Source organism: Gavia stellata, chromosome 4 (assembly GCF_030936135.1).
Source record: "Gavia stellata isolate bGavSte3 chromosome 4, bGavSte3.hap2, whole genome shotgun sequence".
Lineage (NCBI taxonomy): Eukaryota > Metazoa > Chordata > Aves > Gaviiformes > Gaviidae > Gavia > Gavia stellata.
The window spans coordinates 72,182,297-72,203,207 of NC_082597.1; the positions used below are offsets into that span (position 1 = coordinate 72,182,297).

General features: G+C 37.1%; 1 protein-coding gene across 1 annotated transcript in view; it reads left to right on the forward strand.

The window, feature by feature from the left end:
• The window catches only part of PIK3C2G (phosphatidylinositol-4-phosphate 3-kinase catalytic subunit type 2 gamma), a 209,812-nt gene that overhangs the window by 95,672 nt on the left and 93,229 nt on the right, over positions 1-20,911 (forward strand). The window contains exons 16-17 of the mRNA XM_059816945.1: positions 2,317-2,410; positions 3,563-3,657. Of these exons, the coding sequence (XP_059672928.1) occupies positions 2,317-2,410; positions 3,563-3,657 (189 nt within the window). The remainder of the gene's footprint in view (positions 1-2,316; positions 2,411-3,562; positions 3,658-20,911) is intronic.

The following is a 20,911-nucleotide window of genomic DNA, read 5'->3' on the forward strand; positions in this document are numbered from 1 at the left end:
AACTTCATATTCCTAATAGGTTGCCTAGAATAAATAAATAAATAAATAAATACTCCTTGCAAAATAGCCTAATTTGGAGCTATCATGACAGTTTATTTGTAATGTATTCCCTCTCTCCCCATCAAGGCCATATCAGCATTATACAAACAATTATGAACTGTATTAAAAACATTATCAAATATGTACCATAACAGACAAGCAAAATAATAAAATCAGACCTGAGCCACATTGTTGAAAGGGGGTTGAAAGCTACAGGTGGCAGCTGATTGCAGCACAGAAGCCAGGCCCTTAAAGTAGGTCCAACTGTTAGACTTTTCTTTTCAAAACAGCAACATTTTTATTTGATGGCCTGTAGTTAATTCCGTGATCACAGTGTACATATTGTTTTGCTTCAGCTTGTTTTATTAAACTTAAAAGCTGAAGTTTAGAGCTGCAGGTGCCATTATACTTCTGAGCACTTAACTTTACAATTTCTTCTCTTACTTTCTTGATAGCAATGAACAGTCATTGCTGCAAATGTGGTACTATCTCTAGTGTTTCACTTCTGATTTATTTTTCTAGTGGGTATATTGTTGGCAAAAGGTGCTGGATGGGAAGCTGGGAAGAGAACAGTTTATTTTTGTGTTGAGCTCATAAAGCAGTAATACTGGTGGCCTCGTGACACCTTCTGCCATACATGACAGTTCTGATTTCAAAAGACTTTCTCCAGGGTGAATTGACAGGATAATCTGTGTCCTTTACTCATCATTTTTATGTATGCCTAGACTGCCAAATCAGAGATTTTCAAAAGAGCCTAATAAGCCATATCAGTTCAGAGGGGAGGGATTCACTGCTTTCTGTGGGGCAACTACTTGCCCTCAGAGAACTGGATCAAAGCCCAGCAGCTCTTTTGAACAATGTCTAGTTGACTGTGGTGCTGTTTGAAGACATTTTTGCCCCTTTGGCAGAGATTGACCACTCTTGCAGCCCTGATGACGGAAGGGTCTGTATGAACATTTCCAGTTTGCTTCAGGAAAAGACAGATAAGGCTCTTGGGATGGCAATGGACAAGCTTCAATTACTGACAGATAGTTAAGGGTGACACCACATAGCAGACATACACAGAAGAGCACATCTGTTCCTTTCCTTGTAAAAGTGGGACAGCTAACTGTGAACCAAATTAGGCAACTTCTGTGTACGTTAAATTCTCTATGTATAACGATTAATTTCACAAATGCAACACATGAAAAGGTGGAAATTATTTTTGTATTTTATTTTTTTCAGATTAAATCCTTAAAAGATTATTTTTCAGCTTTCAAATATTAAAAGAAACACTGTATACTTTTTCTTTGAAAAGGGAGAAAATGTTCTGTTAAGAGTGAGTTTTGATCAGGTTACACCAAAATTTCCTTCTTTTTCTTTTTTAAAGAAAAATGTTTTGACCAGCTATATTATCCAGCCTTCTTTCCCTGTTTTATCATGGCTGCTACACCATGTTTTCCTTTTATCATTTTAACAATTAGAGCTCCATCACAAAATCTATATTAGACTACAGCCACTCTGATTTCAACCAGGATTTGTTGAGAATACAGCTTGTGCGGAATACTCAAATATTTTCTCGTCAAAAATAGCTGCTTCACTGACTTGGAGCCTTTCTCGGGGAAGGTGTTGATTTTTTACTAAATCTTCCCTTAGAAAAATGGAAAAGAAAACATGATTTGTATTTCAAAATTACTTATGTTTAAAAATACGAACCAGAAGAGCTGACACTGGACTAAATTGTCTGAAATTAGGACATGGTTTAGTGGTAGACTTGTCAGTGTTAGGTTAATGGTTGGACTTGATGATCTCAAGGGTCTTTTCCAACCTAAACAATTCTATGATTCTATGATTCTAAATGAACCCTTTTTGTGGGGGAAATTTCAAGCTTTTGTGTTGTTGCTCAGAACAAAAGAAGTCTTTAAATGACTGTTACAAGTTCCCATTGCACGGAAATTTCCTATTTTAGGTAAGTAGGAGCAGCAAGAGAAGATCCATAATTTGCCTCATATTTCAGTACATATAAAGGAAATTACAACATATGATAGTCCAAATTAAAAAAGGTATTTGAAGATCAGGTTGGGTTTTTTTTCCCCTGTGTGACACTGTAACAGTCAATCCAATTAAGTTATCTGCTATGTGTTTCTTGGCTCTTGTTACAGTAAAGCAAATGAATTGATTTTTTTCCTATTCCATTTTGAGAGAAAATCTGTTTTTCTAACATTTTATATCAGTGAGAGCTAAGGAGAGTTGCAGTGGTTCAGTAGCTCTTAATGATATCTATTTGTTTTGCTCTAGTTTTCCAGATCAAGATATTCGCAGAACAGCAGTCCAACAAATAGAAAATCTGACAAATGATGAATTGTTAGAATACCTCCCACAGCTGGTTCAGGTAAGGAAGAAATTGATAGCCAAGGAATTCTTTTGTCCAGATCAATAACTTCATTAAATACTTTTGATTCTTTCAGTTTGATTGATACATTGCAGGAAGAATAAATAAGAAAGGCTGGTCAGCTGATGCAATGATTGAATTAACAAAAGGTCTGAGCTATAGACTGTTTTCCACTCAAGAGAATGTAGTTTTTTGGCAAGCTGATTGAACTTTTCTGTATACTACAATAAGGTATTTTCAAGTAAAAAAGAAAAATAAAAAAATGCATCTGAACAAGAGAAATTCTCCTATGACCACCAAACCAGGAGCTGGTGGTGGCAGGGCTTCGTTGCAGTCAAGGAGGCAAATGTTGCTGAAATGAATCACAGTTTTCTTAATACTACATATATGGGGAAAATCATTGTCAGCACAGAGTAACCAGAGCAGTTTGAGTGTAGAATTGTCTCTTTATAGATGTACATTGTATTTCACTGGAAATTAATGTTTTACAAGTTATGGGCTCAGTGCTTCCAAGGCAGTTACTTTGTGGTTGAGTAGGTCCTGTGTTGCAGTTAAGGAGGAACCAGCCATTTTGAAAGTTTTATTCCTTTACTTTGTAAAACTGTGCACATGGATTGCTTACAATTCCACGTTCCAGAGTTCCTCAGGGGTTATTGTGTGTTTTTAAATATATATATAAATGCATGCACGTATATACACATATCTAGATAGATATGTATGTATACATGTATATTTATGTAATCCACTACTGTGAAGCAGTGGAACCTGCATGGCTTTACAGTCCTCGCAGTAGGACACTTATGTGACCTTTCACCTTCCACAGCTTCTGTTTCAAAAGTAAGTTTATTTTCCAAACCAGGTAATCGGATAAAAATTTGAATATAGCATTGACAGTTTTAAGCGGGGGAAGAAAAGCTGCATATTTGTATATATGTTAACACAGCCAAAATCAGGATGATAACTGTCTGTCTTATAGATGGTGGCAGACATTTGTGTCCTGAAGTTTCTTTGCTCATTGCATTGCTGGGACATTCTCTATATGTTGGATTGCTTTGTTCAAACTAAGCATTGAGTCCTTTCTGATTAATTTTGGTATAAAGGAAAGACAACAAAGCCAGCATACAAGTGATTCTTATTAATTTCTCTGTTAAGGTGCTCAAGTTTGAGTGGAGTCTTGAAAGCCCTCTCGTGAAACTCCTGCTGAATCGTTCTCTTCAGAGCATCCAAGTAGCCCATCAACTTTACTGGTAAGATCATTTGCCATTACTACCATAGTCGTTTTCTGTTACAGTGAACTTTATCCATGATTCTATTGGTGACAAGCTCTCTTTTTGTTTAAAATCAACAGAAAACCTAGTTTTTTGCTACTTCTTTATTCTCCTTTCAGTACTGGGTATGGGTAAATTGTATAAAAGTCCGACTTATCTCTGCCTTCATCCTGCCCCTGGCGGCGGGCGGGGGGGGGGGGGCGCGGGGGAGGAAGTTCCGTTCACTTAAGTAAGATAGCATTTGTATTTTTCTGCGTTTTCTGGTTTGAGCCAAAAATAGTCTTCCTCAAAATTTGCAAGCTCCAAGCAGCATTGGCTTACTTATAAAGGATCCTGCTTTTGTGATTTATCTGAACTCTCCTGAAGTTGTCTGACTTCTCATGCATGTCAAAGTGTCTCTTACCGCTTTGCATATCAGTCTGACTTGTGATGGTAGAGTTTCCAATAGTTCCTTTTTGTGATTATGGACATGTACCAGACCTGACAGTAACTGCCATTCACCATCTACCTCTACAATGTAAGGACCTTTGTATTGTATTATTGCTTGTGGTGGTTATTCTGTTTGCTGTGCTGTTACTTCAAGGCTCTCTGAATAGGAATGTGGCTTTCTGCCATCTGAACAACTGCCCTGTGATCTGAAAATCAAACTGTTGTGGGTTGGTTTTTTTTTCATGTTTAGTAATGATGGATGAACTGAGATTTCATTTACACTTCAACTGGTTCAGACCCCTTGAAACAGAAGCTTTCCTCCCTGCAAAGACAACAACTTGAAATGTAGTCATTTGGTTGATGAAGTGTGAAGTTGGAAAGAGCATAGGTCATACTTTCATACCTGCATGACCTCTGGAAGTGTTACTGGGGATAAAACAGAATTATGAATGTGTTTGTTTCACTGAAATGAGTAGGATAACAATAACATGCCTAATGAGCATATCTGTCAAAGAAAGAGGAACCACATTTAGCAAGCCATTTTTCTGACAGTGCCTGAAATATGCCTGAGACGATTTCTACTCTCTTCTATAAAACTTAGTCATATTGGATATAAAATGTCCAGTCTAGAGTTCTTAAATGTGCCCAGAGAGTTGGTAGCTTTCCTGTGCAATTAGAAATTATTTCTAGAGTTCAGTGGACAGTAGGAACATCATTGGTTTGCCTGTGTTTTCTTTAACTTCTCTCTTCTCAGAAGAAAAACGACTAAGTATCTGCGGTCTTCTTCCTCTTTACTTTGCAGTGTAGACTTGTGTAGGTCCCCATTTTTTTCCCAAATTTTGCTCAAGCTGTCTAATACTATAATCTTGGGTAATAGATAGCAGATATTCCATCCTGAATAATAGATATCCTTATCTGGCACAGTACAATTTAATGTGGCAAAATACATTTAATTTATATGTAGCTTAATATATAGCATAACTATACAGACCCACATCAAATAGAATATTTCTCAATGATCACTGTATTCTCTGCCTTTCAGCTGGTAGTAGCCCTGTTCATGTCATCCAACCATGGATTGGTTTTGAAGCACATTTTCTCCCTGTGTGCATTAGCAGTTGGAGATATCATCAGCTACCGAGTGTTTGTTAAATATTTTTATTGTTGTCTTCTGCTTTGGGTGCAGATGGAACAGTTTACTAGTTTATTACTTTAATTACACATATCCTGGAGTTGCACGTGATTGTGGACACTTCCCATAAATAATATTTCTAATTGTATGAATAGTGATTTGCTGTTTATCCCTAAATAAACAGTATCTTCTAGCCGAAATGTGAACTTTAGTTTCCTAGAGGGGCAGTTCTTGGTTAAATCTTAAAATGAACATGCGTTTGTATGTATGTGTAAATATGTGTATGTCTATAAAACACATATATACAAACATACATTTCTAGACATATTCAAAGAGGTTTACCTTTGTTTTTTTCTTATTTATAATACAAAAATATATTTTCTCTAATCATTAGTCTTCATTATTGTCTTTCAATATTGTCTTACTGAGTCACAAGACAGAAATTAATGTAATTTTGCCAGCATTAGGATCTTGGTAACATAACTGAAGAGTACATTGCCAGCTCACACTTTGCATCCACTAACTTTCCTTGTAAACTTGGTAATCTTAAGGGTTTGCTGCCAGGGCCTCGATAGCCAAAAAAGCAGATAATATCAGGAGAGAGAAACACTGTGATAGTGGATCAGGTGTGTATATTTGAGGTTTTTTTCTTGGAACAACCTGTCAGTAAACTGCAACAGATGACTTGTTTCTGAGAACAATTTCACCTAATGGTGATGTCTTAGAATATGGCAAAACCTGGGAGAGTGGGGAAACATGAGCAAATACAGCAGACAGAAATAACAGTCGCCACCTCTGTGGTAGTCATAGTGCAGAACTATGTACGCCTAATACAAACTGAGTAGTCATTCGTTTTAGGTGGAAGGTTGTTTCACATGATATACTTGCTGGCTGGCTGCTCTCAGTTTAAGAAATTGGTAAATTTGAAACAGTCTGACTAAACTTGTGTGTATAATATATATGTTTAGCTGCACAAAGTAATTGTGCAAGCACCTAGTAGTCCCATTCAATTTAGTGGAAGGAGCTGGGGTACTTCTTTGATTTAGACTTTTTGTTCAAATGTTTCAGTCTAAATTGAGAACTTAAATATGGCACACATCTCTTAAAATCTTGCTGCTTGTATTCATCACACTATCCACTATTCTTTGGTTACTTTGTTCCACCATGTTCTTCAGTAGTAAACTGTTTTCTACTTAACATTTCAATTTATGTAATTATTCTGTTCCAGTGTTTTAAAAGGCAGTTTCCCAAGTCATAAATTATATTTACAAAATTTAACAGTAATTGCATATTTTTTATTATTAAAGCCTTAATTAATTAATAAAGGCTTTCCTTTACTTCACAAATGGAATTTCAGTCCTTATAAAAGTAATGGAAAACAGAGGATTTTTTCCACTTATGTCTAAAGGGATTTTAAAAAGAAGATCAATGATTTAATAATGTGGGGAACACATGTGCATGTACACTCATGTAACTTCTTTTAAGAAATGCGATTAGGTAACATTTTATTCTCAATGTTGCATTCTGTTTCATTACCAAATTAGCAATCAAGAAGCAAGGACTGGTTAAAACTAACTTTAGTAACAAGATGATATTTATTTTTAATTGTAATGAATGACAGTCACATTCCACTATTAAGTAATACAACATTGTGCACAGTGTACCTGTCCAAAATAAAACTTAGAAAAGAAGGCTCTAATGTAATGCAGAGAACTGGTGATGTGATTTCAGAACCACAGGGGAAAAGTCAGCTGATTTTAATTTCTATGTTGTAAATCTAGAAACTAGTTACCAGAACTGGTGGTGACTGTCAACACTAACTTATTTTAATGACAAATATAATTTATAATAACATCTCAGTTATTTAAAATTGACTCAATTTCCCTGCACACCAGAGATAAGCAGTTACCCAACAATGTAGTACCAGCTCATCACCTTTTTAATATTGATGTTGGATAGTAAATTGTTAACACCTTTCCATCAAGCAGTGATAAGTTTGTCTGAAGAATTTATTTTAAAATTATGGGACAGTAATTGGCAAAGGTGGACTGAACAGATAGAATATTCATTCTTGGGACACATCTTTAGCCGTTGTAAATCAGGATAGTTTTATTCTGTTCTTTGCTTGTATCTGCTGTAGATTTGTCCGGTTAATTCTGCTATTTAGAGTGAAAAGGTTATTGATCTTACACCCTGTGTTTGGTTGGTCGTGTTTTTTCTTATCATGTGTGACTTTCTCCCTCTCTAAATTCTTGAGGAGTCTGGGCCATCTGCATCCATCAGTGTTTCAACTCCTCACTGGTACTTTTGAATGCACTCCCCTTCTCAAGGAGACTAAAAATTGCCCATGCATACAGTGCCAGCACAGGACCCGTGTACCACTTAAATCCCATTTTAATCTTATTTCAAGAGTTCCTAATGTCCATGAGGCCTGGGAAACATTTACCCTGCCCCACTATCTTCTAGAAATTCACCCTGATTCTAGTCTTTTCCCATCAGAGTTCCTGGGAGGGGAGAAGGCTGGAGCAAGTTTTCCCATTCCCTGGAGCTATGGTGAGAAGAGAAGTTATTAAACTGGTTCTAGCAAAGCAGAAAAGTTGCTTGAGGGGAAAGAAACTTGCTGAGCCCCTTTGGGCCCTTCTGCTTGCTGAAAGTCTCTGTTTATCTCCTTGCTACTGTGTTTCACACACAGGGCTTTTTGTCAGCTTTTGTGCTGGAGTTTTAATCCATCCCTCTCTCTCTGGCAACCTGCCAATCGGTTTCCCACTTGCTTGAGCGTTTTTGGCTTTTAGCTACTTTCATAGGTGGCAGCTGCAGTGTACAGTCGAAACAGCTGGCTGGGGCAGCAGGTGGCCAGGAGTATGTCTCACAGATGGCTGTCTTCCACAGGAGGGTTGAATAACGGGGAGAAGTGTAGTCTCCTGTAAGAGCTGTGGCAGCTGCTTGAAGGTGGTGCTAAGAAACAGGTTTCATTGTCATGGAAGAGTATGAGTGTAAATTTTGGCAGAGCATGAGCATCTGGCATGCTTAGCTCAAGAAAAGAAAAAGTTAGGTGAAATCCTTGCTGAAGGGAAAATGTCCTTTTGAAGCTTGTCTTCTAAGCTCTCTTAGAATTTTAAGTCACTAAAACTTTACAGAACTTTTCTAGCTTATAATATTTCTCTACATTTTGACAGACAACCAAGAGAAAAGGGAGTAGTCTTCTATCTTATCCAGACCACATCTTGAAGATAAGTACGAATGCAAGATGAAGAAGGAACTCTTAGTGAAATCCAGCACACTGAATACAATGTGAATTTGACTATTGATTTCAAGGCTAGAACACAGTATTTTATTTTTATGTATTTTTCTATATAAAAAAGAACTGTAAGAAGCAAAAATACCCATAAGCAATGTGTAAAAGGCCTCAGTTAAATTCTCTACCATGAGGAGGTTTGTCCCTCAATACTATGTTTTCCAAAATTGTTACCACTTAGTTTCATTCAGCACGCCAGCATTGGAACAATAGATTATTGCTTCATATTTTCTGAAAGGAAATATATTTTTCACTGCCAAAACTGATCTACGCTAACCATAATTTACTTGAAGACTTCAAAAGAAGGAATAAATCACCCAGATACTCATCTGCCCAACACTCTTAATTATCTGAACATTAAACAGGCGGCCATCCTCCAGCTCTTTCTCTTCCCACATTATGGTGTCTTTCTCCCACAGTCAGAAGTTATCAAGTCTGCTAATTATTAATGAACTTCCTAAATAGCTGTGTAGAGCAGGCTGAAAACCCCATCCCATTAAAATGACATTAATGTAGATACAAAATAAGTCTATTTTGTTTTGTGTTAATTTGGTCCTTCTTACTGATCAGAATCAAACAATCACTTAATCATATATGTACCTTTAAACCTGTGACTAGCCAGTCCCAGTATATGTTTGATCAGTTGTTTTGGTACTCTACATTAGGATTTGAGTTCAAGTCTGGAGTTAATCAATCTTACAACCTTCTGAGGATAATGTGTCATTGAAACAAGTGCTGATTAGATATTTCATTTGAATTCGGAGTGCTTGATATAATCATCATCGTGTTTTGGACTGCAGAGAACCTCAACAATAGAGTGGATTCACATCTAGGGATTTTAGTTCTGAACTCATAATTCTTACTTATGAAATGTCAATAATTTGGAGACCTTTTTTTCTCTAGTTACTATGTGTATAGTAAATAACACCATTAGAACATTATTTTTGTGAGATAATGATTCAACCGTCTACTGTGCTAAGTGCTTCATTATTAGCCATGTGGGACTTGGATTATTGCCTTGGAAAACAGACAGATAATTATTTTGTTTCCTAATTTACAGACTTTCAATTTTCTCAGACTCTAGTTTTAGAAAAAGATGGTGTCAAATGAAACAAAGAGGTTTTGTTGGGAAGAAGCACAAAGTAACATAACTCTGTTGGTTTTGACCTTCAGTATTTACAGGCTGAGTGGGCAAATGGTACGTTTAAATCAACATAATCCACATCTTACATTTAGTTCAACACATTTTAGATTTTAAGAAAAAAACTACTATTTTAGACTCACTTTTTTCTGTCTCTAAAGAAAGAGAGGAGTGAACTGGCTATGACCTTAGCTGGAATTGATAAAAGGAGGTACTAGCTACTGTCAATGTCTAGCTACCCTGGGTCTGTCAATATGGCTCAATAAAAGAGGACCGGAGAGCAAGACCAAGTGCCAAACCTTTGGTCTGACATAATTTGTAACTGCTGCCTTTCTCTCTGGCCCTGTTTTGGACTGCTTTCTCCAAGACAGCACTGGAGCACAGTTTGGGAATAGTTCACTCCAGGAACCATTGCTAAAAGACAAGATGGGCAAAAGTGCCCCAGCTTTGACACTGTCTGTCCTACAACACTACTCTACCCATGCTTACATGCTCGTGTGAACCATGTGAGGCAGATAACACTGACCTTCAGTGTCTTTTAATCTCTCTACTCTTTGTGGACTATAATGAAACTATCACAGTGTTTCTGAAACTATGGGCTCAAATGCACACACAGAGAATTGTATCTTATGACCACAGGGTGTAGCACCAGGGAGTCCCAAAGCCCAGTGGCAGGTAATGAAAATGCAGTCTGTGTGGTGCAGAGGGAACTCGCCCTACTATGTCTGTGCTGTTTGGCTCCAGGTCCAGGAAGTGCTCCGTGTGTCACTTAATGTTATAAATGTACCCTAAAGCACAGACTGACATTGACCGAGATAATCCAAAGGCCTGGTTTGCATGCTAGAAGTAATACTTTTAGTCAAAGCTACAGGCATATTGGTGGATGTTCTACTCTTTAGTAGGAATATTTGTAAAGTTGCTGTCTATACTGCATGTATGAAGGAGAGAAATCTGAATCCATACCTCTTTGCACTTTATGAGACTCTTTCTATTAACTTTAGTGGCCTTGTAATCAGGCAGTTATTCTCTGGGACTAAGAGCGTGACAGGATTTGCTAGAACTAAGTTCACTTATTTAATTTAAAAGGCTTTGCACATAACCTTTATTTGCCAAAGAGCAAAGATGTTGCAGATGCTATAATTTCTCTTTATAAATTGAAATACTCTCACTAAAATAATAAGCATTTTAAACTTTTAAACTTCTGACTAAAAGGAAAATGAAAATAAATCCCAAAGAATTAAAAATCAAATTGTAAACACTACTGGGAAAGGTTAACAAAGACCCTAAACCTGGCATTTGAACATTTTAAATATAAAAAGGCACTTAGTTTTCCTACTCTGTTAAAAATTATCACTTTTAAAAAAATAAATCCATTTAAAAATTAATAAAGCAATCAAAGCTATGCTTTTTTGTATTTTAGTGAATATGATATGATCTGATGACAAAGGACATCAATAACATAGTTGTTCATGTCTGGTTTTAATCATTTTAATGATTCTTAGTAGATCGAATGTGTTCTTGAATGTTTAGAAATCTAGGAATGCTATGTGTTTTTCCAAATTGGGTGCAAACATGAAAAGGAAGACATAAGGCGCCCTTGTGATCATATATCAAGGTGAGAATGGAGTGAAGCATGATCGATCACATCATTAATTGTATTTGTGCAAGCAAGTATTCAGCTGCAGCTAAGTAAGTTACTGAACATAGAGATAACTGTCTGTGTGTGTGTGTCCCCTTTGGAAAAGAGGAAATTCCATGCCAAAAAAAACATATTTGAGGAGGATTAACATTGTCAAGTGCAACATAAAAAAGTCTGCAAATGCCAAAGTTATCAGCGTGTGTTACTGTAATGAAAAAATACACCACTATGTATGTGTAGAAGTGAACCTACTTAGACTTGAAAGGATAAACAAAAAGGTGAAAGATTTCTGAAAATAAATAAAAAAAAAAGAAAAGAGCAACTGGCCTTAATTCTTATTGCTGCTTCATGATTTATAAGGTAGCACTAAGGGAACTTTTTTTCAGTACGTTGTTTTTTCAAACACTGCTTGTCTGATTTATTTTTGTTTTGGCTCTTTTTACATAAAATGTTGAAGCTGACAAATCTAGTTTTTCAGTTAAGCTGGAAAACTCCCTACTAGCTTCAAGTCATATCTATCACAATTCCTCCAATAATGTAACTGCATATGAAAGATGGGTGTTGTCTTTTGGCTGTCCTCTGTGGAAAGGATTGAATGCACCATTTTGGTGGTCTGTTACTTTGTCTCTGATGCTGGGATGTGATGGACTATAATGACTCGCTTGTGGGGTTGAACAGGACTGAGGAAGTGGAGCAGGTGTTGCTGAGGAAGGGATTCAGAGCAGGGCTCTGTGCAGATGTCACACTAGGCTTTCATCTGTGCCTTTCATCTTTTTTCCATTAAAAATGTTTTATTGTTACTTCCTTCAAAAACAAAACAGAGAGACAAAATCTTTCGTGACGGATACCTCACCTAATCTTTGCTTCTCCCACAGGAACATTTGGGGATGTAAACCAGAGTAGTAATAAATCAGGAAAGCTTTTGACAAAACATTCATCTAGTTCTTTCACTTCAAATGGATAATTATCAGTCATGAATTTGATGGATGTGGAGGAGTTGTTTTGTTTTTTATAACGTGAAAGACTGCTGGAAAAAGATGACTGAAAGTAATCCATGTCTTTACACTGAAATTTCCTTGAAGTATTCATTGAGCTAGGCCAATATATGAAGAGTGACCGACTTCAATAATCTGAAATGTCCAAATCATAAATAATAACAGTAGCTGCAATTTAAAGATGATGCAAATTTCCCAAATCAAGCTGTAATGATTTTGGAGAGTGAAATCCTCAGTCGGAAAGCGAATGGCATGGAGAATCTCCTGTGATTCTCAGCTGAGCAGCTGGTGGTGTGTTTCACCGGTGAAATGTTAGAGCAATCCTGCGGGCGAGAGGGCTCCTCCAGCAGGCGCCTCTCCGCCACCGGCTCCTGGTCCTGAGGGGAAATGTTAGGAGAGGACGCCTCACTTTAAGTTTGTCAGATATGATCTCTAAAAAGTTTATTTTCTTTGCATTTCATGCTTACACTTTCACTTTTTACCTTTTGTGAATGTGTGGAAACTATTTAGTTATTTTCTCCTTTGTATAAAGCTTTTTTCCTATAAATGGTAATTATTGTATGCAAAATGAATCTGCAGCTCTTTCAAAATTGCTCCAGATTATGTAAAACATTTTATAAGTCTTGCTCTGTTATAGGTCTTTTTCTCTTTCCAGCTTAGCAAGCTTTCGTGTTTTAACTACAGCTGAACAAGTTTTTGGCAAAATTCGTCTTGAGCCACCCTCGAGAGTTGTTTTCAACCCTTTTTTCTTTGAATGTGTGTTGCAAAGTTCTTACCATATGACTTGAATAAATGCAGTTCAGGCTCTGAGTTTCTTGGATTGATATGTTGGGAGTCCTCATTTATAGTTATCATGCAGTTGATCACAGCCATGTCTGACAGGTTTGAGTTTAGTAAATCATTCCTATTTCTGAACACTTTCAGAGACATCTTTAGGGAAAAGTACGAATAAACAGAGAGAGGCTTCAAGTGGATACAGGACATTCAGTGTAATGAATTATTGGTCGTCTGACCATTATTGTCAGTTGTACGTTTCTGTGGTTAGTATTTCTAGGCTTAATCGTCATTTCCCACCAGAATGAAAGCTGGGCCTTGGACCTTTGTCTAAATGGCTGAAACATTAGAAAAAGGAGAATCATGAATGGCACTTTGTTCAATATGTTTCATCAGTACATGAATTAACAGAAAATTACTTTGTGACTAATGGGAATTTTTCTGAGAAAAAAAGTCCCTAATGTAAAACCAAATATAATTATTAACAGGTTCTAAAGTGAAAAAAAAAAAGTAAGTCAAAAACCATAATAAAAGGCAATATTTCTAGGGAGGAGAAGGGCAAGGATTGATAAAAGGTCTTCACAGGTCAACAGTGCAGAATTATTATAATTCAGTATTTTTAGGTATTTGCAGATGATGAGTATTTCAGGATTAAATTCATAAAACCCTTGCTGTTTGAAAAGATTTCTGTAAGCATTAATTGCTTTCTGAATGCTCACCCATACTAAATGGTATATCACGCTGTAATCATAATGTTGTCATTTGGACAGGGACCAAACTAAAAATAAGCTGAGAAAGGAAAGAAAGAACTGTCAGATGAGTTGTCTTTGCATGGCTTTTATTCCTGAACAACATTGCTAACATGTTTTAATAACCTCCTTTTAAGCAAGAGAATTACGCAACGAACCATGTCTTACATCATCTCATTCAGTGTTTTCTTGGCAAAGAAAACCACTTGGTTAAAACTTACATATGTTGGACCTTTGAATTAAATAACAGAAAGTGACCAGTGAATCTAAAGGAATTAAGATTCCTTCCAAATCTAAAGCCTGTAAATCTCTTCCCAATAGTTTGTACAGCCAGTAGACTTCTCAATCAAAAGGCAGACAGCTGGATTGTTCTTTAGCTTCCACTGTGGCATCTATCAAATAAACAGAATATGGTTTAGGAAATTTCATACATTATTTCATTGTTTCAGAAAGAAAATCAGGCTACAAGAATTGACTTTTGTCTCTGAAAGACCATTATTCCTATATAAAGATATTCAGATTTATGGTATCACAATATTATATCAATAGTAGTAGTTTTGCTGAAATAATTCTGTATCTGAAGGATGACTGTAAAGTAGTTAGTAAGGAATTTTTCACTGAATATTTTGAAAAATGTTCATCAAAATCAAAGCTTTTCACAGAAACATTGAGCTTAGATGCAAACATTCAGATGGTATGTGAAGTGCCAGATGCAGTTAAAAAAAAAGTCTTAATACTTATGCTAGTCACTGGAAATGTGAAAGTAGAGACTTGTGGCTGAGGTAACCCAGTGAGTGCCACATTGAGCTATTTTGAATTATTTATCTTCCTTGCACCGCCCACCCCTCCATTGTTGAACAGTACCCCATTCATTCTAAAACAAGTCACCAGCATTTTTTCAATTCAACCTAGAGACGATGCAATGCATATTTTAAGAGAATCCCTAATACAAAGGTACATCAGGTACATCTCCTCCTCTTGGTGTTATTCTGAATTGCTCAATCCTAAACCATTAACAGATTGTCTTACTTCTTAGCTTGAAAACAGACTGTCTTTTAAACATAATGATTTATGAAATACCATTGGTATCTCATCTGTGCCGTATGTCACCTGGCTGCTGTTCACTGATGGCGGTTACTTGAGGGAAAACCCATTTGCTTATGTTTAAAAAAAAAAAACAAAAAGGTTTTATTAAGTGGAGGGTGGGGTTTAAGATGGGTTAAATTGCTGGCAGCATATATATGGGAAATTGTTTGGTTGTAAATTTGATCAAAGCTTCAGTGCTGGAGTAGGTATTGTTTTTCACTTGTCTATCTTTCTTTCAAAGAGCTAATACAAATTACCTCCACTGAAAATTTTAAAAGGTGAATATGAATTTGTTTCTCTTCATAGTTTGTTTCTATTCAGTTCAGGATTTTAGTAGACAGAAGCAAAATAAAATGCTGGGTGTTGGTCTCCTCAGAAAAAAAAAAATTAGAGGACCGAATTTCCAAGGTGTGGTTGAGCCATGCGAGCAGAGTGCAACGGGGCATTGGCAGCTCTAGAGTGGTGCAGGTTCTGTTGTGAGGATAAACAGATGTGGAAGTGACACCAACACCTTTTGTTAGTATTATTAACATTATTAATGATGAGAAGAACTCCAGAGGTGATCTATTTTAAAATGTTTTAGGAGATGGTTTTTAGAGATTGCCTGGCCCGAACCAGAAAAAGTATTACTCTACTGCTGAATGTTCTTGCTTCCCTTATAAGGATCTAGATCAACTGTAGTGAATGAGCAAGTAAATGACCCATCTTGTTGGTAAAACTAGGAATAATAAAGTCCTCCTCATTAAAAGGAGAGAGAGCGATGAGACAGGTATTATAATAATATAACATAGTAACAAAAATTTAATGGTCTCTTGAATAAAGAAGCAATGGCACAAACACAAGTGGATGATCTTTCTGAATCAGCACCATCCCTCTCTCACAAACTGAGATTTCCTTTCTCATCTCATCTAATAAATGGCTTGGAGAGTTCAAATCCTCAGACATAAAAGGGTACTCTAAGTATTTCAGTGTAAACAACAAAGCAGCCCTCAACATCTCTCTCAATAAAATCCTGTTTTATGCTTCTTACTCTTCATTTTTCTAGCTTGTGTATCAGGGCTTATATCCAAGTAGATTTAAAAAAAAAATCTTTTTTCCCTTACATAAGTGTTCAGTTTTCACATTCAGCTTCCCCCAGCAATTGTTCACAGTCTGTCATCCAGTGAAATTAAAATAACTGTTCCCCTAAGGACTCCCTACACTCAATTCCCAGACCAGCACTTTCTCACATGTATGCAGTGGTGTTCTTATATTTACAGATACACATACACTGGTGCACATGCTTTCCTGCATGCAGCCTTTATAGTCTAATCTATGGTGTTCCACGCATTCAAACTGAAAGCTTTCTTCAAGATTCACTTGGAAATGGGCAGAGGTTGTAATGTGCAAAGCAGTGTGCTTCTGGCAGTTGAAAGGGTTGAAACTGGGAATTCCCTCCACCCAGCTCTGCAAACATTTCTGTCTCTCCTGCTTCAAGATCCCAATCTTTCTCCCAGTCTCAGAAATCTGAGCAGTCTTCACTGGTTTGAGAAAGGAGGCAATTGCCACAATGTTCTTGGTGTCTGCACAGAAGTGTGGAACTATGTTTGAAGTGGTACAAAAGAGGCTTTAAACAGGCTTTAAGCAGGGTAAAGAGAGGGAACTGAGAAGGATTGCAAAGCAAAATATAGGAAGAAGGATGCAGAAAAGCAAGAGGTGAGCAGAGATAAGTAGTACAGTAAGTAATATAGTTCTGCTGTGTTCTGTAAGAAATAAGACAGTTAATTTTTCCCCGCTATGCAGTTTAGATTTAGGTGAAGACCTCCTGAGAGGACTGGGAGATCTAGAACCGCTTCCACAAAAAAAGCAATATTCCCAAGTATAACCTGTGCTATTACTCTCCTCTCTCTATATAGTGTAATATTGATTTGATTGCCTATATTGCTACATGTTCCTCTGGAGACCCTTGTGCCTGGTCATGTAACCACTCTGTGCTTCTATCTCAGTCTGAGTTATTGATTCTAGAAAACAAACAGCCATCAACTTCCCTTTCAGAGGAGCCACTGGAGACTCATACTTGATCATTTCACACAAATCCTGACTCTGACTGAACTGTCCTCCTTTGCCTGACATAGTTTTTCTAAGAACCTGGAATACTGTAGGCCAAATAGTGGTAACTAAATAGTCAGCTGTTCATTCAGTGAAAGAAGCTGTTATATTTTTTGCATTGCAAGCACACAAGGGAATGTTGTCCAGGCAGTGGTGTAGGCAAAACCCCAATCTCTGCTATTCTGTACCCCAGGGTAGTTCTGGCTGATGTGGTTTTGACAGTGTAAAGAATAATGTGGAATCTTTGTTCATGCCCTAAAATTAATCTCTATCACAAAAATTTTTAAGTATTTGCTGTTTCTGTGACAGTTGGGCCACAGCTAGAAGTGCTTGCCAGCAATTGCCTTTCAGTTACAGTGCAGTTGACAGGACTGAAGGCAGATCTGAGTGACGTTCACAACTTAGAAATGCAGTTTTGCCATAAATAAATGCTCATTTATTCATGTTACTATTTCCAAAAAGTTATGATGGTCAACAGAATTTTAAGTCTTCCTAAGGTGAACCACTGTATCCTTGAAAGGCCTGCCTGTCATTAGGTCACATCTTTTGAAACAACCTCATGTTTTGGGGACTCATCATCATAAGGTCAAAATGCACCTCTATTCCTTCCCCTGCCTCAGGAACTCTCCCGACCTGCTGCTGAGGCCGAAAAACAACTTGGTAATAGGTATCATCTGTTGAATAGAGACTTTCATCAGTAACTTTCTGCAGTGTTCCACACAGGTCATGTTACAGCTGAAAGATAGTATGATGAAAAAAACCTCAGGATAGGATCCCAGACAGGTAAGAATGGTCAAATGATATGTTCAGCCCCAAGGAATTCCACTTGCCATCAGCAATGACAGTGTTGGGCCACTGCGAACACTCTGTCACACAAATGTTAATACTGTCTTTCACCCAGAAGTGTAATGAAGTATGCTTCCTCCTAACTCTTGTCAGTTCTTGATGTATAAATATTGGCATTCGATTGTAGCTGGTGAGGGATTTTATCTTTTACATTAGAATAAGAGCAAATGGCATGGCAGTAGGGATGTGCACTTTCTTCTGTAGCATCTGAAGAAACCAAGCCTGAAGGCAAGCTGAACAAACCCAAAATTATTTAGTTAAAAAAAAATAAATTCCAAAACAAACTAGAGGGGCTAAGTTCAACACTGCTTATATGAAGAGTTGTTTCTTTTATTAATTTGTTTCAATCAGAAGCTTTACAAATATGTAATAGAAAATATGAAGAAAAATTGCTAAAATGAAAACCTTTAGGAGAAATTACCTGATTGCTCTATTCTGTCCACATCACCAGTCACATGCTTGGGTATAGAAGTTTGGCAACTAGGCAGAAAACATAAAATTTGATGATGATATTTTTTGAAAAATAGCTGTATAAAAAGCCATGTTATAAGTGACAGTAAATGCTCTTTGGAATAAGAAACCAGTAGTTTCAATTAGTGTTAAATGAGAAATTTTGTTATGTCAGCTGATATTGAATGGGTATAAATGTCTCTATTAGTACAAAATTATCTGATGTCTGGAAAAAAATTTGATTTACTGAATTGATATTAATCAAGCTCATTAGCTTTAGTGTGGCAGTTGCCATCTTGGCTAATGCAGAAGGGATTGAACAGGGATTTCAAAAGCCAAATCCATGGGCGTGGATTAACTTAAAGAACAGTCCCTCATCCTGAGTGCTATAACATATTACACATTTTTAACTGAGGGAAGACCTTGTTTGTACATCAGCAAGGGAAGTGGTGTTCTGTCTGGGAAATAGGGCATTGCTATCTGTAATAATTATCCTGTGAGCACTGGGCACAGAGGAGGTCAGACAGTAAACAAGATTTCAACACTTCTTAGGGCTTGGCATAACAACGGCTGATAAAACTCTGCTCAGCTCATTTCTGCTTTGACTGTTAGCATTTCCTTTGTTGACTCTGGTATTAGAAGTCAGTATTTATTCTTCTACTTAACCTTCTCCACAATGTCATTCCATTGTGTGTGATGATTTCCATCAGGAGAAGCATTTTTATTAATTAAACTTTTCTAATAGCCAGCTTCTGAGTGACTTGCATAATCCACAGATCTCTTGTATGTGTTTTTGTTGATAGGGCAATTTGTTGAAATTAATTCAAGCAGTCATCATGGCAAATTTTCTTGCAATTGTTGGTGCTTTGTGCTGTGTGTCGCTCAGAAGTACATTGCTTGGTCATGGTATGAAAATGGAAAGTCGCTTAAATAATGGCCCATTTTAATATCATTTTTTGCATCAGTTTAAAGCTGACACATGTAGTCTTCAGCTGTTGCCCTGCTTTATCATCAGGAGTTTTTTAAACAGCAATTTAAAGGAGGTTTAAACACTGGCTCTGCAAGGCTCGCCCATGGCTGCCACCCTGTAAGTACTGCTACCGCTTTGCTGGTAGAAATAATATGGCAATTACCTGTATTAATTTTTGGCACAGACAGATTTTTGCTCACTCAGCAGAGTACACATCTAAGGAGAAACGTGGTTGATTCAGGGGTATTCACGCAATAAAAAGTGAGAGAGCCTGTGTATGGTGGGAGACGGGAGGAAAGTTACGATTTCTGCCTCTCGGTCTGTTATCCAGCTGCACCCTCACATGGACTGAGCATAAGGACAGCACTATGAGTACAAGAAAGATACCTATAGCAGAGCCAGTGAGTTTCAAAGTCCCAGAAGCATTTTGTGTGAGATGGTTCATCTATATTTATTCTGTCAATGCAGTAACTGCGCCTGGAGAGCACGCTCCACTCTACCTGACTCAGGACATATGGAAATATGACATCTGCTTGCTGCAATAGTACTTATACAAATGTAATTGTGAATCTTGGAACCAGAGCTGAACTTTTCAGCACAATAACTAAATCTTAATTCTGCTTTTCTCATGAGCGAAAAAATGCCCGGGGCTGCTATTTTCTCCCACATGATTGAAAAATGCTGGCTATATGAGTACCACATAGGAAGGAGGTGGCAATGTTATTAAATAGACCTATTTTCCATGGCATTTACCTCTGTGGCATAAGAGCAGCTTACAAACAAACACAGCATCCTATGAGAAGGTAGATAATCCTTTCCTCTTTTGAAAAGGAAAACAAAAGCATAGAAAAATCAAAGAATTTTGCCAAGGTCACTCAGCAAGTAAAATCAGGAATTCAAGGTTTTTCATTCCTATATCTGCCTTAAATTCTTCTGACATTAAAATCTGTGAATTTTAACCCCAAGACAATACGGTTTGATCTGAAGAGAGTCATGTAAGATTTCCTTGATAAAAGCTTAAGAAGTAATGCCTTCTTGGTTAGGGGCTCATTGAAAGGGAATTTAGCTTATTCAAAAGTTTATTCAGATCTGGTCCCACAGTTGAACATGTCTCAGCAGAGCTAAGATGGACTTGTAAACCTAGATGAAACTTAATGTCTACTACCCACCAATGAAAGAGCAACAAGCTGTCTGAAATGAGAGATTAATTTCAGCAAGCCTCTGCAAACTAAGCCAACCTAACTTCACACAGGTCTATGCCTCTCTTTCCTGCTGTGCCTGCCCTCCAGCTCTTCTGTTTTCCATTGTAACTAAGCTAGCTGTCGACTAGGAAAATACCCTTGGGCCAACTAAGAAAGAAAAGTTTTCTCTTACTAATATCTTACAGCAAGCTTTCCCTGATACATGAACTTAACTTCAAATTCCCACTTCTCTTTTTACAAAGCCAATATTTGGTAGCAATAAAGCAGTGAAATGAAAGGAAGATCAGAACCAGACCACTATTTAAAAAAGAGAAATCTAAAGATACTTCTTGCTTTGCTCTGCTCTCCTCTCCTACCCTTGCAAAAGATACTATTGCTATATATAATGGGAAGTGAAAAATGAGTAGAGACCAAGAAAAGAGGAAGAAAAATAAAAC